The following is a 20,546-nucleotide window of genomic DNA, read 5'->3' as shown; positions in this document are numbered from 1 at the left end:
ATCAGCCAATTCCTAACCTTCTATCCCACGTAGGACAAAACACGTTTGTTAAGTGTAGGGTAAAGCTTAGGGCGTTGAACATTTCGCTATTTGTAATCCGCAATTATGCACACGAACGCCTTACAAGAGCATCTGTGGTCTGATGCGCTGTGCGTGGAATCGTTCTCTCGTACGTTCTAGTAATCTACTCATTAAACGGGCGAAATTAACAAAACGTGAGGACGTCATCCCATCCCTCCTCTACTAATGACACGATAAAGACGTCGCTGTCAAAGACATAAACGTTACACATTTTTCGATCCACCATAAATATCTGGGCGTAAATTACGAATATCGTTATCAAATTTTTGATAGAGACATCTTTATCTTATAAAAATTGTTCCTTTTCCCCTTCTCGCTAAGCTCTGATTCTCACTCACACACTCGTCTCTTTATATCTCGCCACCTTCCCTATTTAGTTCTCTCTCACTCTGTGATTCTTCTTCTAAGCTTTGAAGAAATGGTGATGTTTAAGGTTTCTCGAGTTCAAACCACTCCTTATCATGATCAGAAACCAGGAACATCTGGTTTGAGGAAGAAAGTAATCCCCAAATCTCATATACAGATCTTCTCTTTGTTTTAGTATTCCAGATCTTAGATCCATTTTTCTGCAATTCTTGCTTATATTTAACGCTTTCGATCGGTTTTCGATTCTAAATCTTAGTGTTGATCTGATCGTGTTATTTGATTTGATTTGTGAAGTACGGTTGAAGTTATCATATATTGTTCGAGATCAAGCTTCTCCATTTGTAGATCTATGTTTATGAATTGTTCTAATCAGGTTGAATTTTGATTTATTTATTAGTGGTTAATTTGCATTGTATAGGAAGATTACTTAGTTACTGATTTATTGATCTGATTTCTGTGCTTAAGTGTTTGTTTCGAACCGGTTTAGATATTGTCTTTACGAGGTGGCAAAATTTCCTGGATTTATCCCTAATTTTCTTATTTCATTCCTAAATCAGTAATATCCTGTTTCCTAGAGATTAAAATTAGTTAGAATATAACCTAACAAATACAATCTAATTGGATAGCTATGAAGTCTAATCTAAATATAATTACTACTTGCTAGTTGAGATAATAACAGCATTTCACAAAGTATTCTAATAGGAACCTAACTAATACACCAAAAGCGCCTTGGTGTTAGTGATGTGGAAAGTTAAGCCCTTGTCTATTTGGGCTCTTAATACACCGTCACACTTTCGCAGCCGATGTCCTGGATAGCTCACCTATGGTCCCAGGTGGTCTACTTTGTTACCCTTCTATAATACCTATTGATAAGAACATAACCAATCTACCAAAAACAACTAGATGTTAGTGATGTGAAAAGTTAAGGCCTTACCTATTTGGGGTTGGAGCATCTTTTGATGTCTTTTTTGATTGAAAAGACAATCACATTTTAATGCAATAATATCTTGTGAATTATCGGAGAGGAGTGTGAGATTCATTTTTGGGTGGTTTTTTAAAAAATATACTTTTTAGAGCAGTCATTCTATTGTTTTATTTGTCGAAAATATTTTCAGTTTCTTCCGATCAATGTAGTTAGTGTGCGCCTCTGGTGCCAGGGAACGTTTGCGCCTTTTCCCTTAATTGCATTGCTTTTGATCGTAATCACAAAGTTAGGATTAAAACGCAAGGGAAAGCTTTGGAAAAAAGGGAAAAATGATAACATATAAAAATTAAAAATATATTGTAAATTCATTAGATATTTATTCTAAGTTTTCAATAGTTTTTTAAGTAAAACACACACACACACACACACACATTGATAACATGTTTTCACACATAATAATACATGTTATGATGCTTAAAAAAGTTTAATCATTAACATATCTTTTGAGAAAAATAACACATAATTGAAAATTTAAAAACCATAACGCTAAAACATTATCATCAAATCTCATATTAAACTACATTTATGAATCACCAATCATACGTTATGTATCAAATACCATTGTAGAGAACATTCATTATCCAAATTACAAACAATCACAAGGCCATAAAAATCAATTACAAGCCCCACAAAAAATATGTTCAAAATTTTATTTTATTTTTTTGTTTGAAAAGAACGTGTTTAAAAAGTAAAAAAAGCACCCTTTTCAATAATTCATGTTTTTTTTATACTTGTTTTAGTAGTTAGAGGTGCAAAATCTGCTTTAAATGCATCTTTTTCAAAAACAAAAAACTTGTGACCATGCTTTTGATATGCACAGGGACACCCACAAATTCAAGACATCGTAATGCCTTTAATTAATTACATATTTTGAGAAGTGTGACAAAGATAAGTAGTGTGAAACAAATTGACACCTACAAACCCAACACACCAATATGCCCTTACATAATTTATTTTGTATTTTGAGAGGGATTTTTTTAAATACTCTAGTTCATGCTGCATTATTGTCATGCAAAAAACACACATTTCATGGTTAAAAGTTTTGTTCATTTTAGTTGAGATCGTCTCATTTTTTCTCCTAACCAAAATATTGCCTTGAAATGAGATTTTAATGGTGACTCATATAAATAATTTATATAGATAATTTTTTTTTTGAGCTTGACAAGTAAAGGTTAGTGGTCATTGTGAAAGTGGGTTCAACAATTTTTTTGAACCCACACTCGACATGCCTTACCAACTTAGCTCATTAATGTAGATAATTTTTTTGGCCTAATATATAGCTAAGTTGATGTACATTGAATTTGTATGAACAATATATAAATAATGCTTTGATACTAAATCTTTTTTTTATTATAAAATAAATAAAAATCTGATCCAAAATTGTGTTATTATGCATTGGACTTGGTGACAAACATGCTGATTTTTCAAAAAAGAAAAAGAAAAAGAAAAGGAAAAAAAGAAGCGTCCTTGTTACAAAGTTTGGATCATTTGGATAGCTAGACATTTGGGTTTTGTAAAAAAACGGATGTGGCCCTTGAATTGTAACATCATTCAAACACCAGCTAACCTATTAACATCCTAAACACTCTACTTGCTTTTAGAACAATTTTTTGGGTAGAGAATTCACTTTAAAATGATAGTATTACAAGAATACAATAACATAGCTATCGATGAACATTAGAAAAGTTCGCATCACTATCTTTGTCGTCATCATTAACAATGACTTATCCGAGCTATATGTGTTGGCAACATAAATCCATTTTGCACGTGGCTATTGTCTTAGTTGGTAAAGTCTATGGATGATGATACCATAGACTTGGGTTCAATTCTCGCTTTCATGAGTTACTGAACTCGGTAAAACAAGCTTACCGATAAAGGCAAAAACATAAATCCATTCTCATCATTCAATTTGATCTTGACTCTAAAGGCACGTGCATTCAAAATTTTTATTACTACCTCAATCCATGTCATTTTCATCTCTCTCCTTTCCCTTTTTGATTCATTAGTGTTGCTTATTGATTTCCTTTGCCCAACATTATGCTCTATCAAGTATGTCTGGTCTTATTGTTTTCTTGTAGAAGTTTTCTTTTGGTTTGAGCAATACTTGTTGCTCACAATTCTCTAGAAGCATATGTCTACTTCAATTACCTTGCTCCAATACTATGAGTAACAGCCTCGTCATTCTCACTCTCTTTATGGATAATTAGACTAGATAAAGAAAATGATAGCTTTAAGGGTATTTTTATGCCATCTAACTAATGCCTCATCCCATTGCCTGTTCTTACTGAAGTATTGTTGATATTCTATGCCTTGATTCTAGTTATTATTAGTGTATTTCCATTCTCCCATCTATTATTTAGAACCTGAACTTGAGTTTCATTGAGGTTGAATCTTCTTTATCCTTTTCTGTCACTAACTGGAATGAAAAAAAGAGAGGGAATGTCAATGCACTGGGAATAAGCGATTGATCTCTATCAATAGACCCGCAAAAGATCCTATGGCCCAAACCAGAGTACCATAGGGCACTCTTGTTTCCAAGCCATCTCTGCTTAGCTCTAGTTTTTTTGCATTTTCTCCTCTTATAAAGCAACTATAATCATTTGGGGATTACACACAACATTGGACTTCCCTTGGAATATTGGTAGTTAATTTATCCATAACTAGTGTAGAAACATGAAGGCTCAGGGCTGATCCATGGTGCAAACAATCTATACCAGAAAATTCACTTGTTTCACCACTAATTGGCTACTTTAGAAATTGCTCCCTTGTACGTGTCCTCAATGATGTGCACGACTCCTTTTTTTCATGAAGATCCACCAATTTATCTTTTTAGGGACTCAACTATGAATTTGTTCTACGTCATTGAAGATCATATGAATATCCTTCTTCTTTTCTTGAAACTCCTCCATTAGTTGTCTAATTAAGAGGATGGTGTCTATGGTTGAATCTCCCTGGCACAAAGCCAACTAATTTTTTAGTATCCTTGTTATTTGAGTTGACTTAGAATTTTTTTCATCAATTGCTCCCATAGTTTCATAGCGTGGCTCAATAAGTTTGTTTCCACTGTAATTTGTGCATTTTGTATATCTTTCCTGGTCTTGTAAATAAGAATGTAGTACTGCACTTCCATCCTCTGATATTTTCTCTGTCTCATCAGTCCTAGTGAATAACAAAGCTAGCCAGACAAATGTTCACAGCCTGTGTTTTAATTTTTTTGCTTTTCTGACATTTATCTTTGATTTCCTTATTAACTTTTTTTTTTGGTTCACCGCTTTGATATATTTTTACAGTGTCTAATGACCCTACAATGTCATGGAGCTGCCTTTTTCAGGTTAAAGTGTTCAAGCAGCCTAATTATTTGCATAATTTTGTTCAGTCAACGTTCACCGCCCTTTCAGCTGATAAAGTGAAAGGTAAGTGTTACATTCTTTTTTATATGCTTTACACGTGCAACCGATATCATGTCAGTGTTGTAGAAGGTATTTAGATTTCTTCTTGTAAAATAAGCATGATTCCATTTCTGTACCTTTTGAGTTTGCATCTGGTTTAGTGAAGTGTATTTAATAGATTTGTTCAAAATGTTTGTGAGCCACTTAGCTGCTCTGTTTACTAAAAAAAATAGTAAGATGTTGTAGCTCAGAGGATTAGAGCATGTCGTTATGAACCACAGTGTCGGGGGTTCGAATCCCTCCTCGCCCACAACCGGCCCAAAAGGGAAGGACCTTTCCTTTACCTCTGGGGGTAGGGAAATCTTGATCGGGATAGCGGACCCAAAGCTTGGATGTGGGTCTTTTGTAGAAATGGAATGGTTTTACTTTATTATTAAATTCTGCAGGTTTATATTGCAAGAAGCTGCCAATTTAGCTAGGTTGGTGAGGCGTGTGGAGAGTTGATCCCATGACGTAGGTTCGAGATGTTTTGAACCCACCTTCACGCTGACCACTAGCCCCTTGGTTACCTCTCAAATAATAATAATACTAATAATAATAACAATAAATTTATATTATTCCTTAATGTGCTTTAGGTGAAATACCATTTTGTCTATGATACATTTAGCGAAATTCTTTGATCTCTTGTTTGGTGAATACTACATGCCAGTCATTAATATTTTTTTTTTTGATCGGTAAAGATGAATTTATTGAAAAACAAGGAGAAAGCAAGGGGGTCGAGAGGACTCACCAAAAACAGAAAAAACAACTACAAAAGAACAAAAGAAAACGAAACTAACTACACCACAACTATGATTCTCTGTAGAATGCATGTCTCCAGTTCTCTTCTAGAGAATGTTTTGGATCTTTCACGTACTTTAAGTCAGAAATTTATATGCAAATAAATTTGGTTAAAAATATTGGAGTGTGACCTAAATAGAAACAGTTATTATTTCTTTTGCAAAGTCCAGAAACTTGTATGGATTATATGTCATTGAGGATATAAGCACTGTTGTATCTGTGGAACTTAGCTAGTGCATTGTTCCATTTATTCTCTTTCTAGCTTTTTCGAGATTTTTCAAATTTTTTATTTCCAAATGGTAATCTGTTCATGTTATGCTACCACCCTATTTTGATTCTTACTCAAAATTTTGATTCTTCCTCAAATTTAAGGTTAGTCAAGTTATTAGACTTTAAGGTCACCACTCTTATTAGTTAGTAGGTGAAATTGCTGTGGGAATTTCTTTTTGCCACTGAATAGACTTTGGTCTCAGACTGGTTGGTTGAATTAATCTGTTGTAGTCTGACATTATGTCTGTTATCGGTTTCTGTTTTCTTCAACATCGGTTCCTTAGTCAATTTTAAGGAGGCAGGTTGAAGAGGACCTAAAAGGGCGGAAGTTTACATGTTCCTTTGCGCTTCTTGCTTAGCTGAACTACTAGTAGAGCTTTTGCTGTTTATTTTGCTTATTCTATAAGTTTTCTCAATCAATTGCTCTCATTCTAGATGGTGATCGTGAACATTCTATGGTAGTTAAGGAGCTTCATGCTTATAGAGAAGGGATATGGGAAGAGAACGTAGAGGTGGAGATATGGAAGGAATTAGGGTAGATGGTGGGTTAGGAAAGTGAGATATATGGGTATGTTGATGCATAGGTGATAGGTAGGATATGCTTAAATTTCAAAATAAAATAATGTTTAAGTTAAAATGTAGGTAAGATGTGAATGGATATGTTTATGGTATAAGGAATGGGTGAATGGATGTTGATGGATGAGGATGCTTATGACTATGATAAAGATAGTATGAATAGTGACATGAATGGTAAAATACTTGAATAGTACTAGAGGAATGATGGTATGAATGGTTGATATGGATGGATGGATAGATGGTCCTTTAGGTAATAGTAAAAAAAGGGAAAATAGAAGGTGAATATGTGAAGAGATAAGAGGCTTGCATTGTATCTCTACAATGTAATTATACAATATTTTGAGCACATGCCAAAGAAAAGTTGGAAATGTATCATTCTTGTCCCTGTCCAATTAGCCACCGCACTTACTGGTAAATTGTTCTGAAATCCAAAGAGTACAACGTGGTATAGATTCAATCATACAAAACATTGAACAAATGCATGGTTTCCAATGTGTATCCAAGTGGAGACAAATGCTAAATGGTTTGCGGATACACCACTCTTCCTTCTTCAAGAGCTCATCACTCCATGAACCAAATCCTTTAACAAAATATGCCAAAATTCTACCAAAGTTCATCCCTCTATTACTATTCACATATTTCACTATTCATACCACTATTGTCATATCCATAAGCATCCTCATCCATCAGCATCCATTCCTTATACCACAAACATTTCCATTCACATGTAACCTACATTTTAGCTTTAAATATCATATCATTTTATCTTAAAATCTAAGCATATCCTACCTATCACCTACACATCAACCCATGTATCTCACCTTTACCCACCCCTCTACCATTACCCTTCACCTTACACATCCTTATCCACCACCTACTTACTTATCTACCTTACTTATCCGTAACCTACGTGGTTTAAAGTCTCGAATTGTTTCGTACAAAACATTTCGGTATTTTCACATACCGAGACAAAACAGTTGTGAAACCGAAATTTTTGTTATTTTCGGTGATTTATCTTGAAAATCAGAGAAAAAGAAGGAAATGGGGAACAAAGAAGAAAGAAGGCCTATAGGTTCTTGCCAAATCATTACAAGTTGTAAGGCATTCAACCACTGTCCGATCCATCTCCCAAACCCTTTTTCCCCATCTTGACCATACGATCCATGGTTTGTCGAATTGTTGGGTCAACAAAGAGGAATTTTCCTCCAAATAGAGAGAGAGAGAGAGAGAGAGAGAGAGAGAGAGAGAGAGAGAGAGAGAGTACTTGGAATTGGATGAGGTCACGGATTCTTCTTCTTTAGTTTTTTTTTTTCTTAAGAAAATGAAAGCATTTTCACATATAACATACCCTTGACCTTGGTTTTCTCTGGAAAACTCGATTATCTATATAGAAAACCATGTATTTTGGAAAATATTTGAGATACCTAGTGTTTTGAAATTGATGGCATGCCCCTTGACCGTAATCTTATGTGAAAGTCTCCTTTTAAAAGTTCAATATAATGTATCCTTTGTGTTGAATGTTCCGGTTTTTCAAAAAATCGAAATGAGATTTTAAACCATGATTACCTACTTTATTATCCATCATAATACCTTTCATATCTCCATATTGTCAATATATATATATCCCTTTTGCATAAGCATAAAACTTTAGTTTTGTTTCCTATCTCCCTTCTCTATAGGCATACACCTCCATGCTAACCTCCTTCCTTCCCTTATACTTCTCTCTCCAATTTGGTATCAAAGCTAACTGGGCTTTCCATGGTGCCATTCCGCAACGAAGCATGGTGGAAATTGTTGGTGGTCTCTACACCTTTGATGTTTCCACACCCAGTTCCCTAAAATTTTCCTATCCTTAAATGACTTTTCCTATACATAGGTTTTACACATATCGTCAAGGAAATCCCATCCTTGTTGAATCAGTGAAAGACTTCTGCAAAAATGATGAGTCATGATCAACCTTTAGAACCATTTACTCTCATTTTCTAGCATATCTTTTCACTTTTTACTCTTATGATGAAGGCTGAAATTCTTGACCAATTTCAGATCATTTTGTGATATCAAACGGGTCTATTCATGAAGAAGTTCTAATGTGCCATGAAAGAATTCCCAATTACTGCACTGTTTATATATATGTTGAACTCCTAATATTTCATCATAGATTGTAAAAAATATTGGAAATTCTTTCATGGCACATTATAACTTCTTCATGAATAGACCCGTTTCAAATCACAAAATGTTTTGAAATTGGGTCTTCTTCATAAGAGTAAAATGGAAAAAAAGTTGGCTAGAAAAGAGGAGTAAATGGTTCTAAAGGTTGGGTATGACTCATCTTCTTTGCATAAATCTTTTGATTTAACAACGATGAATTTTCCTTGTCGATACTTAACACCCCTATATAAAAAAAACCATATAAGGATAGGGAATTGGGCGTGGAAGCACTAAAGGTGTATAGGGACCACCAACAATTTACACCACATTTTGTTGCGGGATGGCATTGAGGAAAGTCCGGTTTACTCTGATAACAAATTGGAGGGAGAGGGTTTTAAGGGATGGAAGGAGGTTAGGAATGAGGTCGCATATTGTACAAAATAACTTTTGATTTCAAAAAAATAAATAAAAACAGTAAAAAAAAAATGTTAAAAAAACCAGAAAACTACAAGAAAATAAACAAACCTGTTACAATAAATTTGGATAGCACTCATTTTCCAAATTTATTACATTTAGTCATTTATATTTAGTAATAAGAATAAAAGAACTTAAGAAGCTAATTAGTCAATAATATATAAACTATTCATGATACGGAGGTGGCTTACTTTAATTATCAAGTTCTAATTTTAGATAATTAAGGTGGATCATTGGATATTATGATATTATGTTAGAATGCATAAACTCATTGTTTTGAAAAAATAAAGTAAAAATGAGACTCAAAGAATATATGCGAGTGAAAGAATAAAAGAAGTAACTTAGAATAATGCAGGAATATGGGGTGGAAATAGAGTATATGTAGGAGAAGATGGTTAAAAAAACTTGAATTTAATGCTCCAATAGTCAAGTTTTTGCTCATTGGAGTAATATGTTATCACATACTGTATATGCCATCACATACTTTTGTATGCCATGGCATAATGAATAAAATAGCATATGCGATCACATTTGATAACACCGGAGGTTAGGACACGTCCATTATTTTTGACATGTTCTCTTTTTGGTAAGATGGTATAATATTCATTGTTTAATTAACCCTGTGGTAACACTTCTATAATTCTTGTTGATGGATGAGCAAATTTTTACAAAAAGATTCTGAATTTTTATTTTTCCAAGTCAATGTATATTCACCTAAATTGCATAGAACCAATTGACCTAATAATTCTGCCTATTCAATAATTCTCCCTAGTAGGCATGGAAACAAAAATTGATCTATTATGTAGGCATGGAAGCAAAAATGATCTATTATGTAGGCATGGAAACAAAATTTTTTCTTTTAATCTGTAAACTCATGTTTGCTCAATGCAGGAGCCACACTTGTTGTGTCTGGCGATGGCCGTTATTTCTCAAAAGATGCCATTCAGGTACTTTTTTTACTCGAGAGCGTTTCTGTACCTACACATTGGTATAATTTTTTTTGCTGAATGACTAGGAATTAGAATATAAGTATATAAATTTAAATTTTATGATATCCTAGCATATCTATTAGCTCTAACTCGAATAACAAGGTTCGATTGTGAAATTTTAATTTCAAAATCGAACTGCCTGAAGTATGCAGTTTATCAATGAATTAATCTGATTCTCATTTTAAAATGAAACTTGACAACTGTTTTAAGTAGCTTAAATATTATTTTCTGCTTGCATGTTTCTATTGCATATTCTTGGGCATCTTCCTCCACGGATGGTGTGTTGATTGATGTCGAACTGTTTTCCCTCTGTGTCTCTATAGAATGTTTTTCAATAATGTTTTGGTGTTTTTTTACAATTAATTGGTGAACTTGTCTAATTGTGTAGATGTCTTATTTTTTTCGTTTGCTTCAACCAGGTGTCCTTTTTTAGCTGCTATTAGAAAACCAGTTATTTGTATGCCTGTGACTCTAGATGCCATGCTTTATTATAGAGAGCGGCTATTGGCACCCCAACTAATACGTATCACACCCCAATTTCTTAATCTATTTATCACACCCTAATTAAAGATTACAACACACTCTTCAGACATTACAAAGGTTGGCTCAAATTATAATCTCAATGTCACAAAACATCATGACACTCATTCAAACAATTTCAGCATTGTTTACAATTATGAATTTATGATTAGGCTCATATAAAATCCTAAACCCAAAAAAATAGAAATCCAGCAAAAAAACGAGAGAGCTTCTATTGACACCCCCGACTTTTACATATTCCCAACCATTCACTTATTTTCTTTATTTTTAATTGGGGTGTAATAAGTAAAAGTTGGGGTGCTAATAGCAACTCTCCCTATCATATTGCATGACTAAATATTGATGCCCAATCTTTTCAGTATCTATATATTAAGGTTAAATATTTCTCAGAGGATTACAAGAACTCCATGCTGTGCCATTTAACTGCTAAATTATGTTTTCATAATTGTCAGATTATCATTAAGATGTCCGCCGGCAGCGGAGTAAGACGTGTTTGGGTAGGACAAAATGGATTATTGTCAACACCTGCTGTATCAGCTGTTATACGTGAAAGAGTTGGTGCAGATGTAGGTTCACTTTCTTGCTTCACATGGTTTTGTTCATCAAATAGCCATAATGTCTGGGATTGTGCCTCTAAACAGACATTTTATCATATTTTATTGACAATTCCTCAATATCAGGGATCCAAGGCGTCAGGAGCTTTTATACTGACAGCAAGTCACAATCCAGGTGGTCCACATGAGGTATGCACAAGATGTATTTACTTTACTACTTAAGTTGCCCATTTGGTAAGTTCTTCGGTTTAGTGATCACGCCTGATCCATTTGTAATAGATACCAGGCAAAAGATGGAACATTTCATATTCTTTTGGTTGAAAACTGCAGGAAAAAGTGGAAAATTTTGTATTCTTCTGATTGAAAATTGCATGGATCCCTTCTAGTTATTATGTTTAGACAAAAACTGCTTGTTTGAAGGTCTAGAAGGAAGTAATAGTTAAAAGTATAATGAACTCAAATTAATCGCACAGCCCGAGCAAGTATTGGTTGAGTAATATCATTTCTTTCTGCCTTATATTAGTTCATAGATCTGCATATTATGCAAGTACTTTTGACTTCCATGATTTAGTTCCCCATTGGTAAGTTTAACATGCACGATTGATGACAAATACACAAATTTTCTTGATTATGCCTATGGTTGTTTTTGTCATTCTCCATTGTAGCTCCTATTAGGTTGTTTATCCCTTCCGCCCATTGTAATGACAGGTATATTACTTTTAGGTTATTTTGCTGTGTTGGTGTGACTGAAGTCACCAAATTTTGCGACTTATTAAAGAAGTTGTGATTAAATCATGACTTTTTCGTAGACTGATTCCATCAAAATTTAATCGCAACTTTTACAAACTCTGTGGTTAAATCGTGAACTTCTTGATTAAATTGAAAAAAACCCCCAAAAAACTAAAGATGACCTTGATGCACTGATAAGAGGAGATGACCCTGACGAAGATGATGGTGACTATTTACTAACATTAGATAATGAAGATGACATTGAATTTGATGATTTTTACCAGTTAAATCTTAAGTTAGACTCATGATTATAATAGTTTTATATTTGAACAACATAAACCTTGAATATGTTGTGAATTCATTCTTACTTTTTGTGGCCATCTAGCAGATATCAATAGGGAGTTTGGTTATTTATTATTATAATTTAATTTAGGATTTGATGATGTAATTGAGAACACCACTTGGTAGGAACAATCATAGAGCCTTAACCATAGCTTGACTTTTCCCGATTTTCCCGAATTTTCTGAAAATTTTCCTTGCCTATAGTCTGAACCGGACTTGTATGCGTGGCCTGAGAAAAACATTGATTAGTGTGGCAGTGTCACACCTTAATATTTATAAATAAATGATTTCTAAAAGAGGATTTTTTTTCCATCCTCCATACACCACTTAATTAAGTTAAACACAAATGTTATTGTCTAGTATTCTTTCCTCTTATAAATCTTCTTAACATGACATAAGTCATTAGGAAACTCTATGGTGGCTATTCTTATAGCTTTATATCGCTATTTCCAGTGCTCCGTAGTAGATACATCTTGGTACCTTCACCAGATGTTGATTTTAAGAGGTATGAGTATGACTACACATCAGATGCATACATAACGAGAAAATCTTTCATGCGTATATGTACAAGTGAAGTCAGATACAGAAAAGACCCCATACAGACCAAGCAATGACTTGAAAGAACTAGATGCCTCCATTCACATATCATCAAAACTTCATGATTTGAACAACAAAAATAAAATCCAAAATAGAAAATAGAATTTGGAAAGTTTGGTGGGATTGAAAAATGATAATGAACATTTAATTTACATTTTGAACTATTGACTGAGGTATGCATTGTTGTTTAAGTTGATCATCCTTGGATTGAAATGCTCAAATATGCAACATCCTAATATTCCCAATTGAAAATTTGGTGCTGGCTTTACTGTCTTGCAAAGCCAAGTTGACATGTTTTGGAGGATTTCTAATATGAAAATACATATGGGATTTTGCATGACTTCACTAAGTTCTTATGATTTGCAAAACACCATCCAGTCGACGTGATCGATATTTCAGTAGTAACACTTCATCCATATGTATTTCTAGTTAATCTTCCATTTTTGTTGTCCTCTTTTATCTTTCTTTACAGGACTTTGGAATTAAGTACAACATGGAAAATGGTGGACCGGCTCCTGAGGCAATTACCGATAAGATTTACGAGAACACAAAAACAATAAAGGAGTATTTCATTGCTGAAGATCTACCTGATGTACTATATCTCAAAAAGAACTATTTTTTAAATTGAATAATGTGCAGTTTCTCCAATCTTGTTCTGATGTTATTATTCTCAATATATGCTCTAGGTGGATATTTCTAATATAGGTGTAACAAGCTTTAGAGGGCCTGAGGGACAATTTGACGTTGATGTTTTTGATTCAGCCAGTGATTATGTGAAATTGATGAAGTAAGCAATTCTACAGGGATCAGTATAAGTTCTTACCTTCTATTATTTTTTTTCACTGTACTATACTCTTAAATGCATATTTCCTATCCTCTTGGTTGTTTGATCGGAAAATAAGCAAGTATTGAAGTAAGGGCTGATTATGATGATGCCCTGTTCCGGCGATAAAATATTGTTTCTTATGAATGTCCTCCCACTTTGCTTTTTTGGTTAGTTGAAACCAGTAGGTATACTAAATCTTGTATTTCCATTGATCTATGATTCTAGGATGTGCGATGATGGGAACAGACCCTGCTGAAAATTTTGATAGCTAGGGAAAGGTTGAGTACTGACTGCCATACTAATTTACAAAGAAATTGTCGTTCGGGTAAACATGGTAACAATATCTACATGAGCAAAAGGAGTAACATGTGCATGAGATGTTAGAATATGCATTCAAATATTACTCGAATACATATAGGGTGAGCAAATACTGTTGTCAATCAATGTGGCGTGGAGATAAAATTAATATTCCTGAAAATGTAGGAGTAGTTTCAAGAGGTGATGAACTAGGGAAAGTCAATTGAGATGGGTTGGTCAAGTGCAACGAAGGCCTATTACAACCTAGTTAAAAAGAATATGCAAGTTGAAGGTTCTAAAGATCTAGAGGAGGCCAAAAGAAGGGGATTGAGGCAGTGAGACTGTGAGAGTGGATGCCCACTTGAACTAACATGAGACATAGCTTTAAACAGAGGTAATTCATTCATGCAATCCCAAATTGCTGGATCAACAGGATATGGGTTTGTGTACAAGGTAACTCCCCAAACCCTTTGCAGTGTGTTGGGGCATTTGGTAGTTGAAGAACTCCTGCATCTTCGATGGTCGAGAGCATTCAAGTCAAGAGAGAATTATTTCCATTATGCTATTGTTTTTACTAAGTTCTCAAAGAGTTTAAAGGGGTGTTCTTTGGAGAGTTCTTGTTCAAATGGGATCTCATTTGTAATAATTCAGTCTAGTTGTATCGTACTGATTTGGCTGATTGCTAGTACATATGTTTGGAAGGACATACCATTTCCCCATGTTCATTGTAAAAGATCAGTAGTTTTTGCCTGGCCACAGCTTCGTTTTTTTTCATTTATAAGTTTAAGTGTCTGGCTATTGTTTTTCTTCTTTTCATTAGTTTATTCTGATCTTGTTGATTTTTCCAGGTCAATTTTTGATTTTGAGTCTATCCAGAAGCTGCTTACATCTCCAAAATTCTCATTCTGGTATGTTGAGGTTTTCGCATTTTTTTTTTGTATATTATATACATATATACACACACAATATAACTTAATCCGGCATCATTATCTTAGTCTCTGTAAGATAGAATAAATCTGTTTTATTTTTCTTTTCCAGTTTTGATGGACTTCATGGAGTAGCTGGACCTTATGCCAAACGTATCTTTGTGGAGGAGCTTGGCGCACAAGAAAGTTCATTAATAAATTGCACACCGAAGGTATTTCTGACTATGTATTTCGTCATGTGTTATAAAAATGTTGGACTATAATGTTTTAAATATCATTAGGAGTCCTTTTGATACGTCGCTTTGACAAACAGGAAGACTTTGGAGGAGGGCATCCAGATCCCAACCTGACCTATGCAAAGGAGTTGGTTGCACGTATGGGATTGAATAAATCGAACCCTCAAGATAATCCACCAGAATTTGGTGCTGCTGCTGATGGTGATGCAGATCGTAATATGATTCTTGGTAAAAGGTATTATTACACTTAGTGTTTGATGAAAATGATGGCCTTCCTATCAAATTTACTTATCGAATTTCTTTTGTAATGTTAGATTTTTTGTGACCCCATCGGATTCTGTTGCCGTCATTGCCGCAAATGCAGTTCAATCCATTCCTTATTTCTCTACTGGTTTAAAGGGTGTTGCCAGGTACCTATTATGTTCTTCCTAATTATATATTCTGGAGATTTTTTAACTTTTTTTTTTTTTTTTTGGTTGAAGCTTTGAACTTGAAATAAGTGAGAATAGTGTACTATCCTTTTTTTTGGTAAGCGTGTACTGGTAGTACTGTACATGGATAATTTTATATGCATGATAGTGTTTTACTACCATTAAGTGGATGTGATCATTTTATCTTGGTGTGGAGATTCCTTTTGTGGATTAGGAGATTCCTGTTCAATATGATTAAGAAGAAAATTGCAAAGAAAATAAAGAACAAACCAAAGAACACCAAGCTTTACGTGGTTCAGCAACGATGCCTATGTCCACTGATTGATCTAATCTTCTCCCCTTAGAAAATCAAAGGAGAACAATATAAGAAATAATCACTCATGTTTAATCCCAAACCCAGGCCCTAGAACCCTTGTACACCCCTCTCCGTCTCTCTCATAACCTAGAGGAAGAAAATCCTAATCTGGTCTAAAAAAACCTTTCAATATTACTATTTATAGGTGTACAAAACAAGAACCTATACTAACTGTTTGCTTAAACCCTAATCCAACAGCTGGGATAAAAGACCCAACAAATAACAATTTCCACTTTCCATGTATATCTTTCATGCTTCTAATTTTCTTCCATTATTTTCATGTTGCTGCTTGCAGGAGCATGCCTACATCAGCTGCTCTCGATGTTGTAGCAAAACATTTAAGTCTGAAGTTCTTTGAGGTATCTTTGTGCAAAACATCAAAGCTTCTTTTCTTTAAGTCCTCTTTCTTAAGTTTGTGTGCCGTGATTTAGGTCATTCCTCTTGTTTTGATGCCAGGTACCCACGGGCTGGAAATTTTTTGGGAACTTGATGGATGCTGGACTTTGTTCAGTTTGCGGGGAAGAAAGTTTTGGAACCGGTAAGCTTGTGTTTCAGTTATTCACAAACTTCCATTATAGAAACCATGCTTCATGGTTCATAGTACATTTTGAGATGCCACTAACATCTGAAACGAGCTTGCATGGTTTTTTGCTACATCTGTTTACAGGTTCAGACCATATACGTGAGAAAGATGGAATCTGGGCAGTTTTAGCTTGGCTATCTATTCTTGCCTTCAAGAATAAGGACAATCTCAATGGGGGAACGCTTGTGACTGTTGAAGACATAGTTTGTCAGCATTGGGCTAGTTTTGGTCGCCACTATTATACCCGATATGACTACGAAGTATGATATGTGATAGCTATTTTTTTAAATCATTTTGATCCTTCCCCTCCTAGTGATGAAAACCATAAACTGGTGATGTTCTTTTAACCTGTTCAAATTGTTGCTTGAAGAATGTTGATGCAGGTGCAGCCAAGGAGCTAATGGCTTATCTGGTCAAACTGCAATCTTCCCTTCCCGAGGTTAACAAGTATGTATGTTTACTTGAGAAATTTTCCAAGCTCAGGTTCTTCTTTGAAAACACTCAAGTTTATGGCCATGTTTTTAGTTACAGAAGTTATTTCATGCTGTAGCGTCCCCTAAAGAATCTTCTTCACTCTTTTTGGTTTAAGGTTTTTGTTCTCAATGTATTTGTTATCTATAGCAACATTTGTAAGCTAGAGTAATTTGACAAAACAATAATAAAATCATACATATTTTTCTTTTATAAATCATGGCAGCATGAAGTAATGCCCTAAATTTGTTGTAATGCTTTTAACTCAAATGTTAATTTTGGATGGTTTCAAAATTGCTTTCATCATTATCGTCTATGCCTTATCCTGACTACTTGGAGTTAGAGACATGAATCTTATTTTGTCATTCAACTCCATCTGGATTTATTCCTTCTGCCAAGGCAAATGTTGTCTAACTTTTCTTCCTACCTCAAAATCACTGCCACTTCGTCCATTCTCACACCTTTTTAGAATCTTCAATTTGCGCTAAAGAACTTCTCACTAGTGTGGTTTTTCTTTATTATGCATTCCCACATTTGGTTATGTTAACCTTTTTTCCTTTATTTTTTTTCTATTGGGGTCATTCCTAAAACCCCATGTGTGTACTCATTTATGTCAACATCCTGATCTCTAGCAAGTTCATTTCATGAATATGTTATGTGTCTCAACATTCAGCTCCACAACAAAGCTGGTCCTATTGATTTTTTCCCCTCTAATTTGATTGGTATGTTCATCGGTAGCATAACTTTACAGCTTGTACTTCAGTGGTTGGATTTTTTCAAGTGTTAAAGACCCTAAAACAAATTGGGTGGATTTGGATAGATGATCCTAGTTCGGTTAAGGCATCATAGCCAGCCTTGTCTCTCCTATAAAAGGAGCATTGGAGAGAGATCAGAATTACAAGTTAAGGAGTTCTAGAGAAAGGGTTTGCAACACTTCGAGAAAACGCAAGCCTCCATAAAGCTCAATAAGCCTATAATAAGTCGAGTCCAGTAAGGTTAAATCAAGCTCAATTCCTTAAGCATCATAACCCGCATGGTAGCCCACTTTTGCTGGAATCAACTACGAAGGAGTCTTAATGGACTATATGGTATCAGCCCTCTCAGCCAAGTGTTTATCCCATAGGACTCCTATAAAGTGAACTAATTGATTGCAATAAACTAGTGAAAGTCCTTTACCCTCTTTCCTCCTGGCCTGGTCTGACCTGATTTTTGAAATATTGCTCCATGCCAAACTTAGAGATATATTTTTCTCTATTTTAGCGGTTAACTGAAGTACTTACTATTGAGAGAATAGATTTCTTTAGTTGAATTCAGTTGATATGAGTGATTAGAACTAATGTTTTCATCTTAAGGTTAGTCTGAGAACATCTCTATCAAGTATCAACTATAAAACAAAACTCATCCTTCTTAAAAACGATTTATACAATTCATGTCATTGCAGAGTATTGTGCTCTAATCCAAGCTCTCCAGTGCTTGTAGATGTCACTGTCGATTATTACTTCATCTGGAAATTAGGAAGCTACAGCTTATCAAAAAAATAAAAAATAAAATAGGAAGCTTCATAATGTTGGTCTTGTTTCAAAGACATGCATTACAACAGCATTGGGACCAAAATTGCAGAGTTTCCCAAGACACTGCAGCTTTGTATCTAGAATTCATGTGGTCTGATTTCATATAACCTTGAGCACACACTGTACTGTGCACTGCAATGATATTCGAACTGCTATATAGTTATGACTTTTGGGTTTACTTTTCTGGGAGTTCTAATGTTGCTTTATACAGGATTATAAAGGGGATACGGTCAGATGTATCAGATATCGCCCAAGCTGATGAATTCGAATACAAAGATCCTGTTGATGGCTCCATTTCAAAGCACCAGGGTATCCGATATATGTTTCAAGATGGATCACGATTGGTACGCAATCTCTCGCACTCATTATTCAAATAAGTCTTTACCTGTAAACTAATTGGTTGTGTAGTGGATGATAAGCTATCACAAATATATAACATTTTCAAAGGAAAAATGCTATTTTTGAAAATTTAGCAGGGAAAAGGTTTTCTATTGTGCTAAACCACGAAACTCATCATTGTGTAGCACAGGCTTTTCTTTCCCTGTTGAAGGTTGCGGGGCAAATACTGACTGTCCATCTGATAGACGATGATCTGGATTTTGCTACGTGGACATTGCCCTTGTCCACAACATGCCTACATTTACCCTAGTACTATATGTTGTACTCTTTGCCTACAATTGCGGCCTCTGAGTATTAAATAGAAAGTGAAAGAAAGATACCACTTTTTGCTAGTATAGTGTTATTGGGACAAACCTTACCACATGGATAAGGTGCTGAGGTAGCAAAATGAATTGGTCCTTTTGGGTCCAATACCTCGGATGTCATGTGAAGAAAACCCCGCCAACCTCTCTTCTTTCTGAACAATTTGCAAGAACTTAAATTTTTTGTGGCGATGTGTCTGTGTCTAGTTATTTTCTAACTAAAACTCTTGTTACAAGGGAATCTTAACCATATTTTTATGGTTATAATTAGGCTACATTAATCCAAAGGAAAATGCTGGAGTGACTGCGTTTCACACAGTGCTGATGTGGAGGTGTGCACAGAACCATATATTCTTCTCACCTGTATCTCGAGGAAAATCATCCATGGTTCTGTGCACACTCCACTTCAGTGCAGTGTGAAATGCAGTCCCGTCCAGCACGACTCTAGTACAAAATAATATTTAAATTTCTTCATTTCGAATAGTTCTTTCCTAAGCTCAGTAGAAACCTGAAAAAACGAAAAAATAAGCTTGAAATCTGTCAAGACTCTTCCTATTGCCATAAACTTCACGGACTTGTTAATTTGACTTCTCGAGGGAATGTTTTTTTTTTCTTCTTTGAAAACCATGATCATAAGGAATTTAATCTTTATCCACCTCTCTAAAACCCTTCTTTGTTTCACAATGCCAGGTTTTCCGCTTATCTGGAACTGGCTCGGAAGGTGCAACCATCCGTCTTTATATTGAACAGTATGAGAAGGATCCTTCAAAGACGGGGAGAGATTCTCAAGATGCACTTGGTCCTCTAGTAAGAATCTTACATATCCTCCACTAACTTTTATTCCTTAGTTTTAGTCATCTTTTCTTGTGCTTGATCGACTGATGAATCTTGGTCACAGGTGGAGGTTGCTCTTAAACTTTCTAAGATGCAGGAATTCACTGGTCGATCCGCTCCTACAGTTATTACCTAAAAATATGGTATGGCTTTTTAAGCTGTGTTTTGTCTAGAATGTTGTCGGTCTTATGTGCAGGATGTCCTGTCTTGTACTATGAGAAGTTTTCTGAGCTGCCATACTCTCCATAACAAAATTTTCAATTACTATTTATCTTTCCCGACCAAACTTGATGATGGGTGGCAGAATAATTTTTGATCATTTTGGAAGGGTTAAAACCAGAACCTCAGTTATTTTCAATGTGCTTGATAACATGGTTTTAAGTTTAAATAATAAAACTCTCTAGAAATTCTAATTTTCTTCTCCATTCTACTGGT

The 20,546-nt window shown here is 34.8% G+C and overlaps 1 protein-coding gene across 1 annotated transcript; it reads left to right on the top strand.

Moving 5' to 3' along the window:
- The first annotated feature begins 427 nt into the window (after positions 1–427).
- PGM3 (Phosphoglucomutase/phosphomannomutase family protein) lies at positions 428–20,536 on the top strand. The gene is made up of 18 exons (XM_086447152.1): positions 428–580; positions 4,764–4,845; positions 10,021–10,076; positions 11,111–11,224; positions 11,339–11,401; positions 13,353–13,472; positions 13,567–13,667; positions 14,852–14,911; positions 15,042–15,141; positions 15,243–15,400; positions 15,480–15,575; positions 16,247–16,310; positions 16,408–16,489; positions 16,619–16,794; positions 16,905–16,981; positions 18,788–18,920; positions 19,968–20,084; positions 20,176–20,536. Exons 1-18 carry the CDS (start codon positions 500–502, stop codon positions 20,245–20,247), a joined length of 1,752 nt encoding a protein of 583 aa, XP_086303278.1. The 5' UTR covers positions 428–499; the 3' UTR covers positions 20,248–20,536.
- The last annotated feature ends 10 nt before the right edge of the window (positions 20,537–20,546 follow it).

This window comes from Akebia trifoliata, chromosome 7 (assembly GCF_017979445.1).
Source record: "Akebia trifoliata isolate Shusen 1 chromosome 7, ASM1797944v1, whole genome shotgun sequence".
NCBI lineage: Eukaryota > Viridiplantae > Streptophyta > Magnoliopsida > Ranunculales > Lardizabalaceae > Akebia > Akebia trifoliata.
This window is presented reverse-complemented; position numbering and strand designations above follow the sequence as displayed.